This window comes from Pyrus communis, chromosome 9, assembly GCF_041283825.1.
Source record: "Pyrus communis isolate YQ-2024b chromosome 9, ASM4128382v1, whole genome shotgun sequence".
Classification (NCBI taxonomy): Eukaryota; Viridiplantae; Streptophyta; class Magnoliopsida; order Rosales; family Rosaceae; genus Pyrus; species Pyrus communis.
In genome coordinates, this window is record NC_142573.1 from 12,281,133 (window position 1) to 12,296,160 (window position 15,028).

At 34.6% G+C, this 15,028-nt stretch overlaps 1 protein-coding gene across 2 annotated transcripts; it reads left to right on the forward strand.

Moving 5' to 3' along the window:
* Positions 1-2,189: 2,189 nt before the first annotated feature.
* LOC137739993 (polyadenylate-binding protein-interacting protein 4) lies at positions 2,190-9,861 on the forward strand. 2 transcript variants are annotated; one of them, XM_068479769.2, is made up of 15 exons: positions 2,190-2,545; positions 3,489-3,641; positions 3,721-3,870; positions 4,276-4,412; positions 4,777-4,967; positions 5,886-6,063; positions 6,152-6,379; positions 6,947-7,074; positions 7,176-7,224; positions 7,336-7,369; positions 7,609-7,919; positions 8,136-8,282; positions 8,887-8,970; positions 9,082-9,141; positions 9,401-9,861. In XM_068479769.2, the coding sequence occupies exons 2-15, from the start codon at positions 3,509-3,511 to the stop codon at positions 9,428-9,430; spliced, it is 1,860 nt and encodes a 619-aa protein (XP_068335870.2). In that variant the 5' UTR covers positions 2,190-2,545; positions 3,489-3,508; the 3' UTR covers positions 9,431-9,861. The 2 variants fall into 2 exon arrangements, with proteins under 2 accessions (XP_068335870.2, XP_068335871.2); XM_068479770.2 differs by having other exon boundaries at positions 2,238-2,545; positions 7,176-7,218.
* The last annotated feature ends 5,167 nt before the right edge of the window (positions 9,862-15,028 follow it).

Here is a 15,028-nt window from a genome sequence, read left to right on the forward strand (position 1 = left end):
TATATGAGATTTGAATTTAGGATCTCTTCCAACAAAGTGAAATTTATGTGCCACTAAATTAAGCAGTTGTTGCCGAATTGCATATAGAACTTCTCTTAAAACACTTTAATAGCGTGTTCACGTATCTGGAATGGAGGTAGAAAAAAGGGAATCAAATTCTTGCGTGGGTGATTTTGGCGTTTACCAAATTTTGGGAATGCAAAATATTAGTGGGCTCCACCCAAAATCAAGAATCAAACCCTTGATATTCTTGGAATTGAATTACCGACTTAGACGAGGTATTTGAATTCCGAAAGAAATTTTTGACCAAAACTACCTTTTCAGATTCAACCCCTTTCCATCTGCCTCCCGCGATTCAACACCCAAAGTGCACCCATCCCCACCCATGAACCAACACATACCACCACATCACCTCCCAAACTGCCAATACCCATCACCAACCCACCCCAAAAATTCTACCCAACAAACCCAATCCAAACCTGAGAGAGAGAGAGAGAGAGAGAGAGAGAGAGAGAGAGAGAGAGAGAGAGAGATGCTAAGGGAGGTTGATGCGTTGGGAGTAGCAAGAGTTGGCGTTTGGGGATGGTCGGAGAAACAAATTGAGGAGGATGTAGAGGGAGAGTATAGAGGGTTCTGATGGAGCCATGGAGGTTCCAGAAACTCACCTTGTTTTTTATTTTCTGTTGAGTTTTTACTCTTTAAAAAATAAAAAGAATTCAAGTTCTATTAAAAATAAACATATGAGGGTTAAAATTTTAAGTAAATTAAAACATATATACTAGTGTAAAATTGTTTTAAAAAATTTAAAATTTGCCTACTATAAATTAAGGATATTTTAGTAAACATACAAATTTTTATTCTGATTCAAGTGAATTAGTAAACAGTTTATATCATTCCAACTCCGATTCCAGAACATTATAGTAAACAATTTTGATAGGAATTCGATTATGACATCTTCTCATTTCCATTCCTCTTCAATTCAATTCATTTCGTTCTGATTATGGATTAGTAAACGAGCCATAAAACCAACAATCTTAAGCTGGGTTAGAAAGAAAATGCGTGCAAGAGCGGATTTAGTCACCAAACTATTAATTTGTCTCTTGGGTTATGAAATGCCTCAAAAACCTTACATCTTGCTTGAGAAAATTCTGGTAACATAAGGGCCGCGACAGATGTCTTTCACGTTTACACCAAATTTTTGAGCCAAATCTTGATTAAAAATTTAAAATAAATACTAGGGATGGAAGTAAAGATATAAGTTTAATTGGTATATCTATTTATTTTCTAGCAGCATGCTTCACTTTTATGCCTTCCTTTCCTTGGTATTTTTGAAACTGCAATGTATCACGAAAGTAAAAATGAAGAATTTAGAGATTGACAAACTCTGTTTCCTTACTTTTTTTTTTTTTTATCAAGAGTTACATCATTACTTTCTCCGACGCATGTAAATTTCTAGGCTTCTAACATTAGTGGTAAAATACTTATTTTCTCAACACTCGTTAATTTTTTGAAAAATGCTGAAGAGACTCTTTTAAAAGTGGAATTCTTAATAGACTCTCTGTTATCTTAAGTTTTTTGCATAATATTTTATGATATTGACACGGGAATTAACGTTACACTGTGAGGTGGTAGAGAGTCCATGAAGAGTCTCACTTTGAGAGAGTTTCCTTAACAGTTTTCTAATTTTTGTACTACCACCGTTTCACCTAAAAAAGATTTGTCTCTTTATCTCTATTAATTAATGAAACTCTCTTTGTCAACCAAAAGAGGGTGAAAAGACAACTTAGTCTTCTATCACAGAAAAAAAAATGATGGGTAATAATGTAATTTCATAAGTCCAAATTTTACTGTTTTTTATTAAAACCTGCCTACAAATGATGTTAAAATATCTCTAATATTTAAAATTAGAAAATTAAAAAAATAAAAAATAAAAAACAAAAACCTCTCTCTCTCTCATTTTCTAAAAAAATGTGATCATACACATAAGGGATTTTTTTTTTCCGTATTTTTCATTACACTCATGTCCAATTCTCTTCTCTAGAACTCGAATTGTTTGTAATAATTTATTGGGTTAGTTTTGGGTAATCTAAACCCCTTACGTCAAAAGGTTGCCAAGTTGTCAGAAAGTTATGGACTAGGAGCGATGAAGTCCATTTATTTATCATAGACCCGACCACAGGGGAAAACTAACACTTTCCTACGCACGCATTGTACAGCGGTATTTTCGTTTCTATTTCATCACACCACCTTCAAAATATCGAGCTCTTGTATTTCTTCTTCCTCCTCTCGCTTGCGATCACGCCGAGACCGACCGACCGACCGACCCACCCACCCACCCACCATCTCTCTCTCTCCCTCCGCCGCTCTTTCTCTCTCTAAGCAGGCTCGTGATTCGGGCTCCGGTACCATCTTCGCGCTTTCGAAACCCTAAGGGAGCCCTAATTTGAACAAACCCTAACGCACTGGGTTCGGCGCCTCCCAGCATCTTCTCCTCCAGCTTGGAAGCAGCCTCGGAGTAATTATAGGCTTGATTAAGTTTATTAAGGTAAGGATCGTATTTTCTAATTTCGCATCCCAAATAGCATTTTTGTTGTATTTTATATTGCGTTTGGTTGTCGAGAAACCGGAGGAATATGGAAGAAGATGAGAGAAAATTTCTTGTATTGCGACTTAATTATGTTTAGTTACAGTAAATTTTGGGTTTTTGCTCGATGAAAATTCCAAGATTAGAGCTTGTTGTATTGCCTGTCATGTTCTTACCGTCTCTACACTCAATGACATAGCTAATGAATCAAATTATTGATGTGTTGCGTTGCGTCAAATCGGTTCCTTTGTGGTGCCAAAAAATTCGAAAACATAGAAAGACTTTTATTCCTATTTGCGCTCCGTCAGATTAGTAATTTGCACACTTCCCCGCCTTGTTGGAAGCTTAAATATGAAAAGGATTAAATATGGAAGCTTAAATGTTGGTGTTGTTGGAACATAGTTTTGCCTGGAAATTTAGAGATTGTTGCCGGTAGTTTGCGGGTAGAGATTTGTTTATTAAAGCGTGCACAAGTTGAGAATTTTCTGAGACGTATCAGTAATGGTAATTTGTTCAATTTAATGCTGCATCCTTGGTGTGCGTTAGTTTAAAGAAAAATAAATGTGTGTATTTTAGTTTATTTGGTTGTTGGTTTTATGTTGCATGCCGGTGATTGTTTGTGCATGCAGATGTCTGTATTTGAGTGTGTGCATGCTGATCTGATTGTCGCCGTATGCGCTTGAGTAATAACATTTCTTTTCATTTTCCACGAAGAGCAATGCACATGGGACTGTCTGTATATATGTGCGCTAATCTTCATATAGCATCCTTGCTTCTTGCTTCCTGTATTTAAATATCTACATTCCCTTTAGCACCGTGTTTACTTTTTGGAAGATATACCACTCATCTGATATCCTTTATAATAACAATATGATTTAATCATCTTTCGATTTCTTTTTAATAGATCAGAGGCTGCTACTGAGGATGAATGCACAACAAGCTCCCCATCATAAATCTTCTGCTAATGGTTTTGGCCGTCGAAGAGGTGAGAGAGAAGGGGGGCCTAAAGTCGAGAATAAGTCAAAGTCTGGAGCAGAAAACCACAGCAGATTAACAAGTACTGGTGAAATTTATATATAAAATTTTTTCTTGATATTATGTTGACTTGCCCATTAACTTTATATGTGCTGAAACAGGCAGCAAATCTGGGAACTCTAAGAGTCCTTCACGTGATCGATTAGTATATATGACCACATGTCTTATTGGGCATAATGTGGAAGTCCAGGTGAAAAATGGATCTGTATACTATGGAATATTTCATGCAACAAACGCTGAAAAAGACTTTGGTATGCTCATTTGCTTTTGGTTTTTATTTACAGTTTTTGTTTGTCTTCCTGTTTGTATTGATTGCGGTTGTCTTATGAGACTATCATTTACATTAGCATCTGTTTTGGATCATTTGGATATCATGAATTTGTCACTAGTGCTCTAAATCGGTGTTTGGCCTTTTTAATTTTTTCTGTGCAATTAAGTGCACCCATCAACATTCATTGACGGTCACTTTGCGCTATTTCTTTTACACTAACATAAGTTTTATTTTGGTGAGAGGTAATGTATTCATCACCAGTGTTATAATCAGATTTTGTATAACATCAATAGTGTTGCCAAATGCCATTAGTTTTGCACAGCTCCATGCAGTTTTATATGTGGTTGTTTGCATTTGCCAACATTATTTTACCTGTCACTTTCAGGAATCATCTTGAAAATGGCACGAATGATAAAGGATGGTTTAGTATGCGGACAAAAGTCTATGACAGAGTCAGTAAGCATGGCTCCGTCAAAGACTTTAATTATACCTGCCAAAGAACTTGTACAAGTTATCGCAAAGGTTCTGCTTCATTTCTTATTGCTATTCGCTGACCCAAGTAAATTATTCTTAATAGCTTTAAGAATCTCAGATTACCATCATTTGTTCTGCCGAGTTTTCAAGGGGTTGAAATTTTCTTTTCTTTTTGTGGTTTTGGGAGGAGTAGAAGGAAAAAAAAAAAGGGGGGGGTTTATGGGGGCGGACGGGCAGGTATATGATGGCCGTCTTTTTCTTCTTAATTTGATTCACTTGCTCAGGCACGTAGTTATTGTCTATAAAAGTAATAACAAGCAGTAAGATGTTGACATAGAATAAGCAGCTATTTCTATATTTTGTTTCTCTGGTCTCCCTTGATCTAATTGTATTTTTAAATGAATGATGACAGGATGTCTCAATAACAAGGGATGGATTGTTAAATGAGGTTCAGCATGAAAAACATCAGGAACTTATGATAGATTCCTTTATATCACAATCCCGCCGCGGTGAGTTGGAGAGAGAGCTGGAACCGTGGGTGCCTGATGAAGATGATCCACAACGTCCTGAATTGGAAAATATATTTGATGGACAATGGAATAGGTTGTTATAGTAATTTTCTTTCCCTAAATATCTGGGTAACTGTTCTACTGGTCAGATGGCCTCTACTTGAATATGTGCCATCTGGAACACTATTAAATATACTAGGGACCTGACTTTTATTTTCTAAACATTACTATTTCAGGTTTCATGTTAAACTGTCATGTTCTGCTTTAACTATCTAAGATTATAATTCTATAATCCTATCTGGTTTATTCTTGTTAAGTTTTCTTGTCAAGGTGCTTTGAGTAACATTGTGGTCTCTTGAGTTGTCATTTCTTTGGAGTTATTACCAGCAAATGAACCTTAAAATGTTATTAACTTAATTTAAAGGCAGGTGCTCTTGTTGATTGATTAAAATATCTGGTGGTGGAATCCAGTCATTGGAGATAACAATCTCTGTGAGGGATAGCATTATTTGTAATGTAGGCCTTTCATTTTACATGTTTTGAAGAGATGATGCTTTCTCTGCCTGCATGATGTTGAACTTCTTTGACAGGGTCGGTCCTTAAGGGGCCATATCCCTCTGCTTTTGTATGTTGCCGAAATTCTTCATACGATGTAGTTTACTGAAAAAGGGGATGACGTCGGAGAAAGGTGGACCAAGATTCCAATCAATTCACTAGTTACAGTTAGCTGTATGGTTCTAATACATGCCTTAATGGTATCAAAATATTGCTTGAGGCGATGCAAGTTAGACATGGATTTAGGGAATGTAATGGCCTTAGAGTAATATGGGATTAGAGGATTTTTTTAAGCCAAATTTCAGTGGTTGCCTTTTGGCTTATTGGTTGTTTCTGGAATTTAATTGACCTGTGCTCAACTCTCTAAGAATTCATGTTAATTAATGTTTGCTTGTATTTTCTCTTATAAAGAAATATTATGTTGATCAACATTTTCCTTATATTCTTTTCCTTTCAGGAAATGGGATCAATTTGAAACAAATGAAACATTATTTGGGGTAAAAAGCACATTTGACGCGGACCTTTACACAACTAAACTTGCGAAAGGCCCTCAAACAAAAGAGTTGGAAAGGGAAGCTTTAAGAATAGCAAGAGAAATTGAGGGTGAGGATACACCTGATCTGCATATGGCAGAGGTGAGGCTTTGTTGGATAATTTTGTACTTTTGAAAATTCATTTGATGTCGAGGTCCCTTATGTTTTGCATGTTGATTTGTTGATACAGGAAAGAGGCATTCACCTCCATGTGGATATTGATGAGGAGACAAGATTCTCCTCTGTTTATCGGGGGGAAGTAGTTGATGATAGTGGATATGATGAAGATGAGGACATTTTGTTGGATACACATAATACCGAAACCTTTGGAGATTCTACTGGTTCTTTAAGGAAGAGTTCAATGGACTGGACCACTGGAAAAAGCAACAATAGGGCGCCATCAAGCTCTTCATTTGTGGTAGTTCCCTCACTAATCTTATGCATAATATAGTCAGCATATTTAGCTCTGGGGGCATTAGTTTCTGACCTATTTACGGATTATTTTGTTGAACTTGATGTGCCATCCAGTTGGAATTTTTCACATGCGCTGTAAATAAAGTGTTTTGTTACAGTAGGGGGTCTACTCATGTTCTCTTTCATTCCGTTTTTCTTTACTTCCAATTGTCATGAGAAAGTAGGTATATTCTTATCTTTTCCTGTTCATAAATGGAGACCAAATATTTTTCACCCTCTAGTTCTTCCTGGTTATTGTAAATCTGAACAAATTCATTATTTTGAGCATTCTTAGTTGTTCCATTTGTTTGTAAGCAACTGAGAATCTATTTTGACAAGCATGAGTAAGCTCTCCCTGATTATAATCCCCTCATAGTTTACTTTTAACTCATTAGTTTGGTCCAAAGTTTGATACGACTTTGGGGATTGTGAGTTGATTTTCTCTTTTGTGCTTATTTGTGAGTTTTATGACGTGCTTTGATAACAAGTTCCTGATTAAATGCTGACAATATATGTTTTAATTTTTATGCAGGATTACTCACAATCTTCTGAGTCAAATGTTGCCCCAGATTTATGTCGCTCTGGATCCTATGACCATGCTAGACATCTGGCGTCAGAAACACTTTTCAAGAGCTTCCCCAGTACAGATGGTGAAAGCAGGTCTTTTATTTCTTTTCCAACTCTAAATAATAATTGCAAATAAGTTTTATTGTGATTACACAAATTTTTTTTTTCATTAAACAATGTGCTATATTATTCAGTGAACATGGCGAGGTGGATAGTGCTGCTGGGTCTGTTGTAAAGGTGAAGGTGAGTGAGAGTTCCTTATTTGTGATGTTCACAATCTTGTATAATTATTTGTGATTCACTGCCATTGGCCTCTAAAGTTATTGCTTATGTTCTATGTTATTGTCAATGCAGCTAGCTGAAGACAATCAAACATCAAAACCAGACGGTGAGTGCCATATTTTATCTTTCTGTTTACTTTACCCTACATTATTTGTTTCTTGGTTTCTTGGACTTAATAGGGTAGTTACTATTAGATGTGGGTTTAGTAGTAACGGCAAAGCTTGTCCTATCTTGTTCCCTCTCTTCCCATATGAATGAGAAGCTTGTTTTATTGCCATTTTAGCATTATTTTAATATTTGTCTTTACAGTAGTTGTGAAGTTATATTGTTGATTATGGGATGTAGATTCACAGCCATCATTGAATGGGAAGGAAGATGCGTTTGAGAAAGGTGGTTTATCCTCCAGTGCCACCTCTTATGCTCCTGGTCAGGCTTCATCAAAAGGTCATGAGAAGACGGGTTATAGTGACCCAGTGACTGGCAAATCACATGTTCAAACACAGACAGTAAATTCTCATGGACGACCTGGTAGTTCTGCATCTTCCAATTCGGAATTCCCAGCTGCTGCCTCAGTTTCTGGTGGACCTGGTTTATCACCAAGCTCATCTCTGGGTTCGTTGTCCTCTGAAAAGTCAACATTGAATCCCCATGCGAAGGTGTTGACTGATATACTTTTATGTTTTCCGTGAACACACGTTTAACACAAACTCAGACATAAATGCAATCTTATCTTTGAATATGCCTGAAGTTCCAACAATTATCACTATCATAGATATGCTTCCATGCTACTAGGTACTTTTGTCTAGTGGATAGCTGATGCATCCAGCTCTTCTTTTTGCTTTCTCCTCTCTTACCTTAAATATTGTTATCAGGAATTCAAACTCAATCCGCATGCAAAGAGTTTTGTTCCATCTCAAGCGCCTGTTAGGCCTCCATCCCCAGCGTCTGATGGCTCCTTCTATTTTCCAACTAATGCACCTGCTGTACCACATATGCCAGGCATGCCTGTTGGCATTGGAGTAAGCACTAAAACATATTCTTTTGCCTTTTCTCCCCGACTTTTAGGTTCTCACGTAGATGTTGGCCCATAAGAGGCAACTGTCAATTCAACTGTTTATTTTTCATTTTTCCAGATAATAAATGTTTGTTGTGATACCGCTGTAGACCGAAATATTGGTTTATCATGACTGAAGACACTGTTGCTCACATAAGCCTTTATATGGAATGCAAATACCATCTACCATCAGCTCAAAAATTAGACCGCATTTTCTAATGTAATGATTCAAATTATTTGGAAGTTATAGTTAGTTCCCAATGTTCTTGAGTTCTTATTGTTTTTTTATTTTTCAAACTTGTGCTCTTTTTTAAAGAGATTACATGAATATATGGATTACAATTTATTGTTTTGTTGCATTGGAGGGAAATGAACCGTGGACTTATCTTAATCGTAATCCATTACCCCACGCTCCCTCATCACTTGCTGTATAGATCATGATGAAAGCGCACCTCTTTTATCCAGCACTTTTAGGATGATTTTGCGACTTTGAATTCACTTTATGTTTTTTTGTTTTGTTTAGTAAATGATTTCAGCTCATTTTTCATTAATGCCCTTGATATTTGTAGGTTGGGCCCTCTTTCGGACACCAACCCGTTATGTTTAATCCACAGCAAGGACCCCAACCCTATTTTCATCCAAATGGGCCCCAGGTGTGATTCTTTTAATTTATTTTTCGGGGTTGTGAAATTTCGTTTACATTACATTAATAACAGCACAATGCTAATTCATGCTATTAATTACATATATTCATTTAATTGCAGTATGGGCAACAGATGCTTCTTGGCCATCCTAGGCTAGTATACATGCCAAACTACCAACCTGTAAGCAATTTCATGATGTTCTGAAATTACGTATCTTGATCGATCTAGAATTTCTCTTTAATTATCATTTCAGTCACTCCAATATAATGAACAAAGGGAAAGAAATTATAACTTTAGTTGCATGCGTGAAAGTTCTTCCTATAACTTCTCTTTGGAGTCCATTGGAGGATATATAGTCGATGAGATTTTCATTTATTTCTTTTTGCGTCAAACTGGGTATGAAGATGTTCATGTATTCTGTTTTGGATTTGTCATACAGGAAATGCCGTACAAAGGACGAGATTATTAGCCATTGGTTGGGCGAACTCATTGTGGTTGTTTTGGTCTGCCGCACCTAAAGAATAACTCCTTGGAGACTTGTTGGAACAATTTTTTGAAGGAGCAGAGTCCTCCAGTCCAAAAAGGTCCTATACAGTTCTTGAATCTTGTGTGTGCAAGGGAAAGTTTATTCGTTCCCGATATACCATCGTGTCCTGCGCTTTAACCCGTACAATTTGATTCTGGATTTTCTCAAACTTCGTACAGCACATCCTTGTTGTCACTTGTTTTTCTTTTAATTTATGCAAACATTTATATTTTGTGGAGCTTCTAGTCTGTGTTAATGTCTCAAATGTTGGACTGGGTGGGTCGTTTATTTGGTTGATGCGTTATTTGATGCACAAATGTCGTGTTTTATACACAAAAGGGTCGGAATAATTGGAGCAATCAGATTGGTTTCAAATAAACCAATCTGATCGCGATGAATTAGTGAACAACTTACGTGAAATTTGTATCTTGAGAAGCCAGAATCAGTGGATCCCCTTCGTTTTCCTTGTGTGCTTTGATTTGAAGATTGAATGAGTGGTCCTCGTGTTCTTGAACAATGCTGAAATGAGCTTTTTGTTTTTATACAATAAGTTGGTGAGTTAGACTAAGTTATACAATGTGCTAGCAATAATTGGTAGCAAATTATTCATTCAGAAAAGTCGAACTTAAGACTTTTCTATTACAAGTGGAGAGAAAAAAATAGTAAGACCGTAATATAGTGGCCGAGAAACTAGCTCTTTAACAACTCGAATTAATGTTTGTGAATTTGAAGGGTGCGGATTTAGTTCTTGCGAGTGTTATCTTTCTTGTTTGTTGAACGTGGGTCTCTTGTGATTGAGGAACTGTATTAGTTTTTATGATGAGTTTATAATTATGAAATTGTGGTGTTTTTTTTTGTTGGCATGTGTTACTTTAGGTTATGTTTGACATGTATGTCATATTCTATATTCGTCATCATTATTTCTTAATATTTTGTTTATCACCGAAATAGAGTTTATCTACTAAAAACCTAACAAGGTGAACGAAAATAAAATGATATATTGGCCGACATTATGGCTAGACCTGTCAATGAAAATAATCATGTTTGTCGTGTTCGTGTTAAATCGTTATTTTAACAATTAATCTGATAACGATTCAACCGTTAAGCTTTTACTCAAAACGTGTTATTTTTATATCAAGTTAATGAGTTGAGGAAAAATCGTGAGACGTGACTATGACCGCTGATATTGTCGTAGTCATACGATGTATTCAACCTAGAACGGTTCGAAATTATATGGCACAGACAGAACAACAGTATCCCTTTTTTTTTTTTTTTTTTTTTATTAAGGCTTGACTTTCTAACATCTTATTCAATAGTGAAATCCGAATAATTGAGGTTTTACTAAATTCAGGTTGAGAAAGATCCAACAGGATGCTCATTGGATTCTCTTTGTGAAAATTTTTGTGATGTGTGAATCTTATCTATTCATCGTGCATCGTGCGGTTATAAATTATTTTAAATATTTTTATTTAAAAATAAACATAAACAGTACCTGAGAAAAACTGACCGCACGATGTATGATGAACGAACACGATTCATGAATTTCCAGAATTCTCACCAAAAGAATCCGGAAATGATCCGGACTCGAGAAAGATAAACATGCGACGGTGATGATTAGTTGTCTAAATGACAGATGGCCCGATAACCCTTAAATATTAAAACGAATTTGTTTGACAAATATTTCTCTTTTGTTTATTATTTTGGTTTACAATATTTTATCTTGTTTGTTTTATGCAGATTCCCTAGCATTTTTTATTAAATTAATGTTCTATTGTTCATCACTAAGTATTATAGTTAGGGAAATTCTTTTACCCTTATAAGCGAAAACATCTTAAATTTAAATTTTGTAAATAATGATTTAATATCAATTTATTCCCTTACCTTTCATTTAGCGTAATTGTATCGTTGTATAAAGAAATGTGTTTCTATCATTCAAAATTTTGTTCTCGTCTCTTTTGTATTTTGTATGTAGAGAGCAATGTTTGGACAAGTTATGTAATGAAATTGTCAGGCTAAGTAAGTACTAAATCGAGTTAAGAGGTTTGTAGCTCAAGTTGACAAAGATCTTTCTCCCTTACACTTTTCGAGTTTGAATCACTCCTCAAATATCTCTTGTATCAAACCATGTTCACTTTATATATAGTATAATTAATTCTCCTACAACGAAGGAGGAAAAGGTAAACTAATTAATAAATAACAAAATGACAATCATGGCCTTGGTAATTGACTTTTGACAAAACGATAATAATTTATGCTAAATTTATCTAAACAATGAAAAAGGAGGGAGTCCGAATCCAGAGCGTAGTGGGTTGAAGATAAAAGTTATGTCCATATTACACATTAGATGGGAATTTCAATCACTAAAAAAGGATATATAACAAAAAATTAAAATACATATGGCGATTTTTGCCATTTCCTCCTTTTTCTTCCCAATTCTCATAATAAAACTAGATTAAATTTATTTAATATAAGGGTCTAATTGTAAAAGACTCACTTTAAATGGTTAAGAGCATTTTGTCTTGCACTTAAAGTCTGTAGTTGGAACCACCCATTGCAATTTAAAATGAACATATGGATATATGTTCCATGAAAGGGGATAGGCTCTAATATACATGCACATTGTGAGGCATGTAGTTCCTCTAATATTCTTTATTTTTATGAAATTAGTTTTGCACTCTAGTCTTTTGCATTTCATTAAGTGCTAATTAAAGTGTAGTGTGACTAGATAACAATTCAAATGTTAGATTTAGATATTTTTGAAGAGGCAAGAGAAGTAGAATTCAGAGATATGTTGTCAATCTCTTCTTGTAATTAGATGAAAATACTCGTAAATGTCACTCGTGCAAATCTTTTTTAATGACTAGATAAAAATTCAAGGAATAAAAAAACAAAAAAATTATTTAAATGCTCAATTTTTTCATGAAAAAATTATTATTAGTATTAAACCGTTGATGAAATAGTTTAGATTGAATCATATACACCAGAGTATATTAGAAAATCCAGTTGAACCATGCCCTCGGATAACCAAAAAATTACAAGCCAAAAAAAGTTAAAAACAATCATGAGATGTATGTAATGAAGTTAATTAGTGAAACACTTGGAGCTTTTGGAAAGCTATATGAGTTGTTTTATCAAGGATAATATTCCTTAATTACAAAATTAAACTAAGACTTGACATCGATTAAACTTGGTTTAATAATGGAAGCCTTGGTAGATGACAATATGTGTTTTGTTTTGCGATCATGTGAAATGCAGCCACTTTATCCTTATCTTTTGGTTAAGTGCTTTAGCTTTTAATCACTTTTCTTTAAAGGTGATGGAAAAAAATAACTCAAAAATTGCTCAACTCTCTTTCCAAGCGCGTATCAATGTCTTTGTGAAATTTTTGTGTAAGCAAGTTTAGGAGTTGGAAGTCTCGCATCTTCATAGATGAAAATGAACTATTAACCTTTATTCAGTTTCTATAATTCTATGAAACTTCATGATTTAACGAAATCATGATCACTTATCGTTTGATTTTAATTTAGGCTTAAATATTAAAATAGTTTATGTGTTTTAGGGCCCGTTTGGATGTGTTTTTGAAATGACTGAAAATGTTTTTGGTGAAAATGTTTTTAAAACCAATCATTAATAAAGATGCAAGGAAATCCTTGAAAAAACACTTAAAGTGATTCTCGTAGAAATCACTTAAAGTGCTTTTAAAACTCAAAAATATTTTATCTAAAAACACTTTCAGTCTTTTTAAAAGCACATTCAAACGATCCCTTAGTCATTGGGTCAATTTAGTACCTATGTTTTCAATTTGGCTGATTTGATCCTTATGTTTATCTCCGTTAGCCAATTAAGGACATTTCCATCTAATTTCTGTAAAAAAATTTGTACTTTTATAAATAAGAATTTATAGAAGTATAAATTTATTTTAAATCAAAATATTTAAAAGGAAATCAAAAGAAAAATTATTCTCCTCCAACTCTTTGACCTCCTCCTTAACATTACCCCCTCTCCTTTTTATGTCACAACCTTAATCGTTTTTCAGATTGGAAGTTATATTTCTTAAATATGTTATTTCTCATTAATTTGTATTTTTTTTGTAAAGAGAAAGGGTAATTATTTCTCATATGATTTTTCTTATGAATCTTTTAAAAGAGATTGAATGAAATGTCCTTAATTGGTTAACAGAGACAAACACAAGGACTAAATTAGCCAAATTGAAAACATGGAGACTAAATTGGCCATATGATTAGAACACATGGACCATTTTGACATTTAACCCTTTAATTTAATTATGAAACGAGCCTCGAGTTTTGTATTATTGAGTTCAGAGTATGAGGCTCGGAGTTTCAAGTCTTGAATTGATTGAAACGAGCTTCGATATCTGGATTACGAAGATCTAATTTAAGAATGCCATAGAACTAGAACTATTTTTAAAATGATTTTCAAGAAAATATCACGTGCTAATAAAGGTTTTTCCCTAGAGAAAAAATATACTTACGATTTTGCCCCTCATATGATGATTCATTACCACCATTCTCACGTCCTAAGATTATTGAGAAAATGTTCCCAATTCCGTAACACAGGACATGGTAGATTTAGCCTAGGAAACATGTCATACAAAGACGGCAATGGATTTCTGACAATATGAGGAAGATATGACCGTTGGATGGTGTGGACAACAAACGGCTCCTTGATAGCCGGAGCACTCGGACAGTCGGACAGCCGAAGAAAATCCAGCCGTTGACCAGGAATCTGGTCTACATTTTACGCGCACCAGCAGCGCGTGCGAAAAGCAGCTGCAGATCCAACCAAGGGTGGCTAGTCGCTGCCTGGCCACGTGGTGAATGTCTACGTTTTGATGTATTATGTTTTTATTTATTTATTTAGAACAATTGAGTAGGTCGATAATTATTTTTATATCACCCCGGTGTATTTAGACATTTAATTTTCAACGTAGCTTAAATATGTTGTCCCAAACCTTTCACAACCTGTAGTTTTGAGCTCGATTCGTAGACACTCGACTCACATTGTAGACATATAAATTTGAGTTCTACATTTACAAGTCTAATTGCGAGTATCGTCTTGATTCTTTTAAGTATAATTCCTTTGTCTATCTCTAATCCAAAACGAAAATGTCAAAAAGTATAAAGTCATATTTAACTCTAAATGTGCTGCTATAAGTTATATTATCTCCAATTCATGTAGAGTTAATTTGATTTTTAACTTTTATGCATCACAATGTGATTAAGTAATTTTATAGTTAAATATAACTTTTGTAGCTTCTACAATTAAGGGTCCTACTTTTAACTATAGATTTATCCAAAGTTAAATATGATTTTGTATATAGTGACATATATGACTCCTACTTTTCTTACGCATTGGAGAGGTATTAAGTCAATTTAGGGTTAAATATAACTTTTAGCTACAAAACTAATAGCCTTACACCACTATAAAAACGATTTCTATGTATATCTAAAGAGAATTATTATTGGCACTTTAAAAATTTAATCGTGTTTTCCAAACTTATTATGATTAAAATGAAAAATA

Bases quoted from the DNA above. Each gene is read 5' to 3' on its own strand.
- LOC137739993 (XM_068479769.2), top strand. From the start codon at position 3,509: ATGAATGCACAACAAGCTCCCCATCATAAATCTTCTGCTAATGGTTTT. The intron at 3,642-3,720 runs GTACTGGTGAAA...GTGCTGAAACAG, and splicing joins AAACCACAGCAGATTAACAA to GCAGCAAATCTGGGAACTCT. The intron at 8,283-8,886 runs GTAAGCACTAAA...TGATATTTGTAG, and splicing joins GCATGCCTGTTGGCATTGGA to GTTGGGCCCTCTTTCGGACA.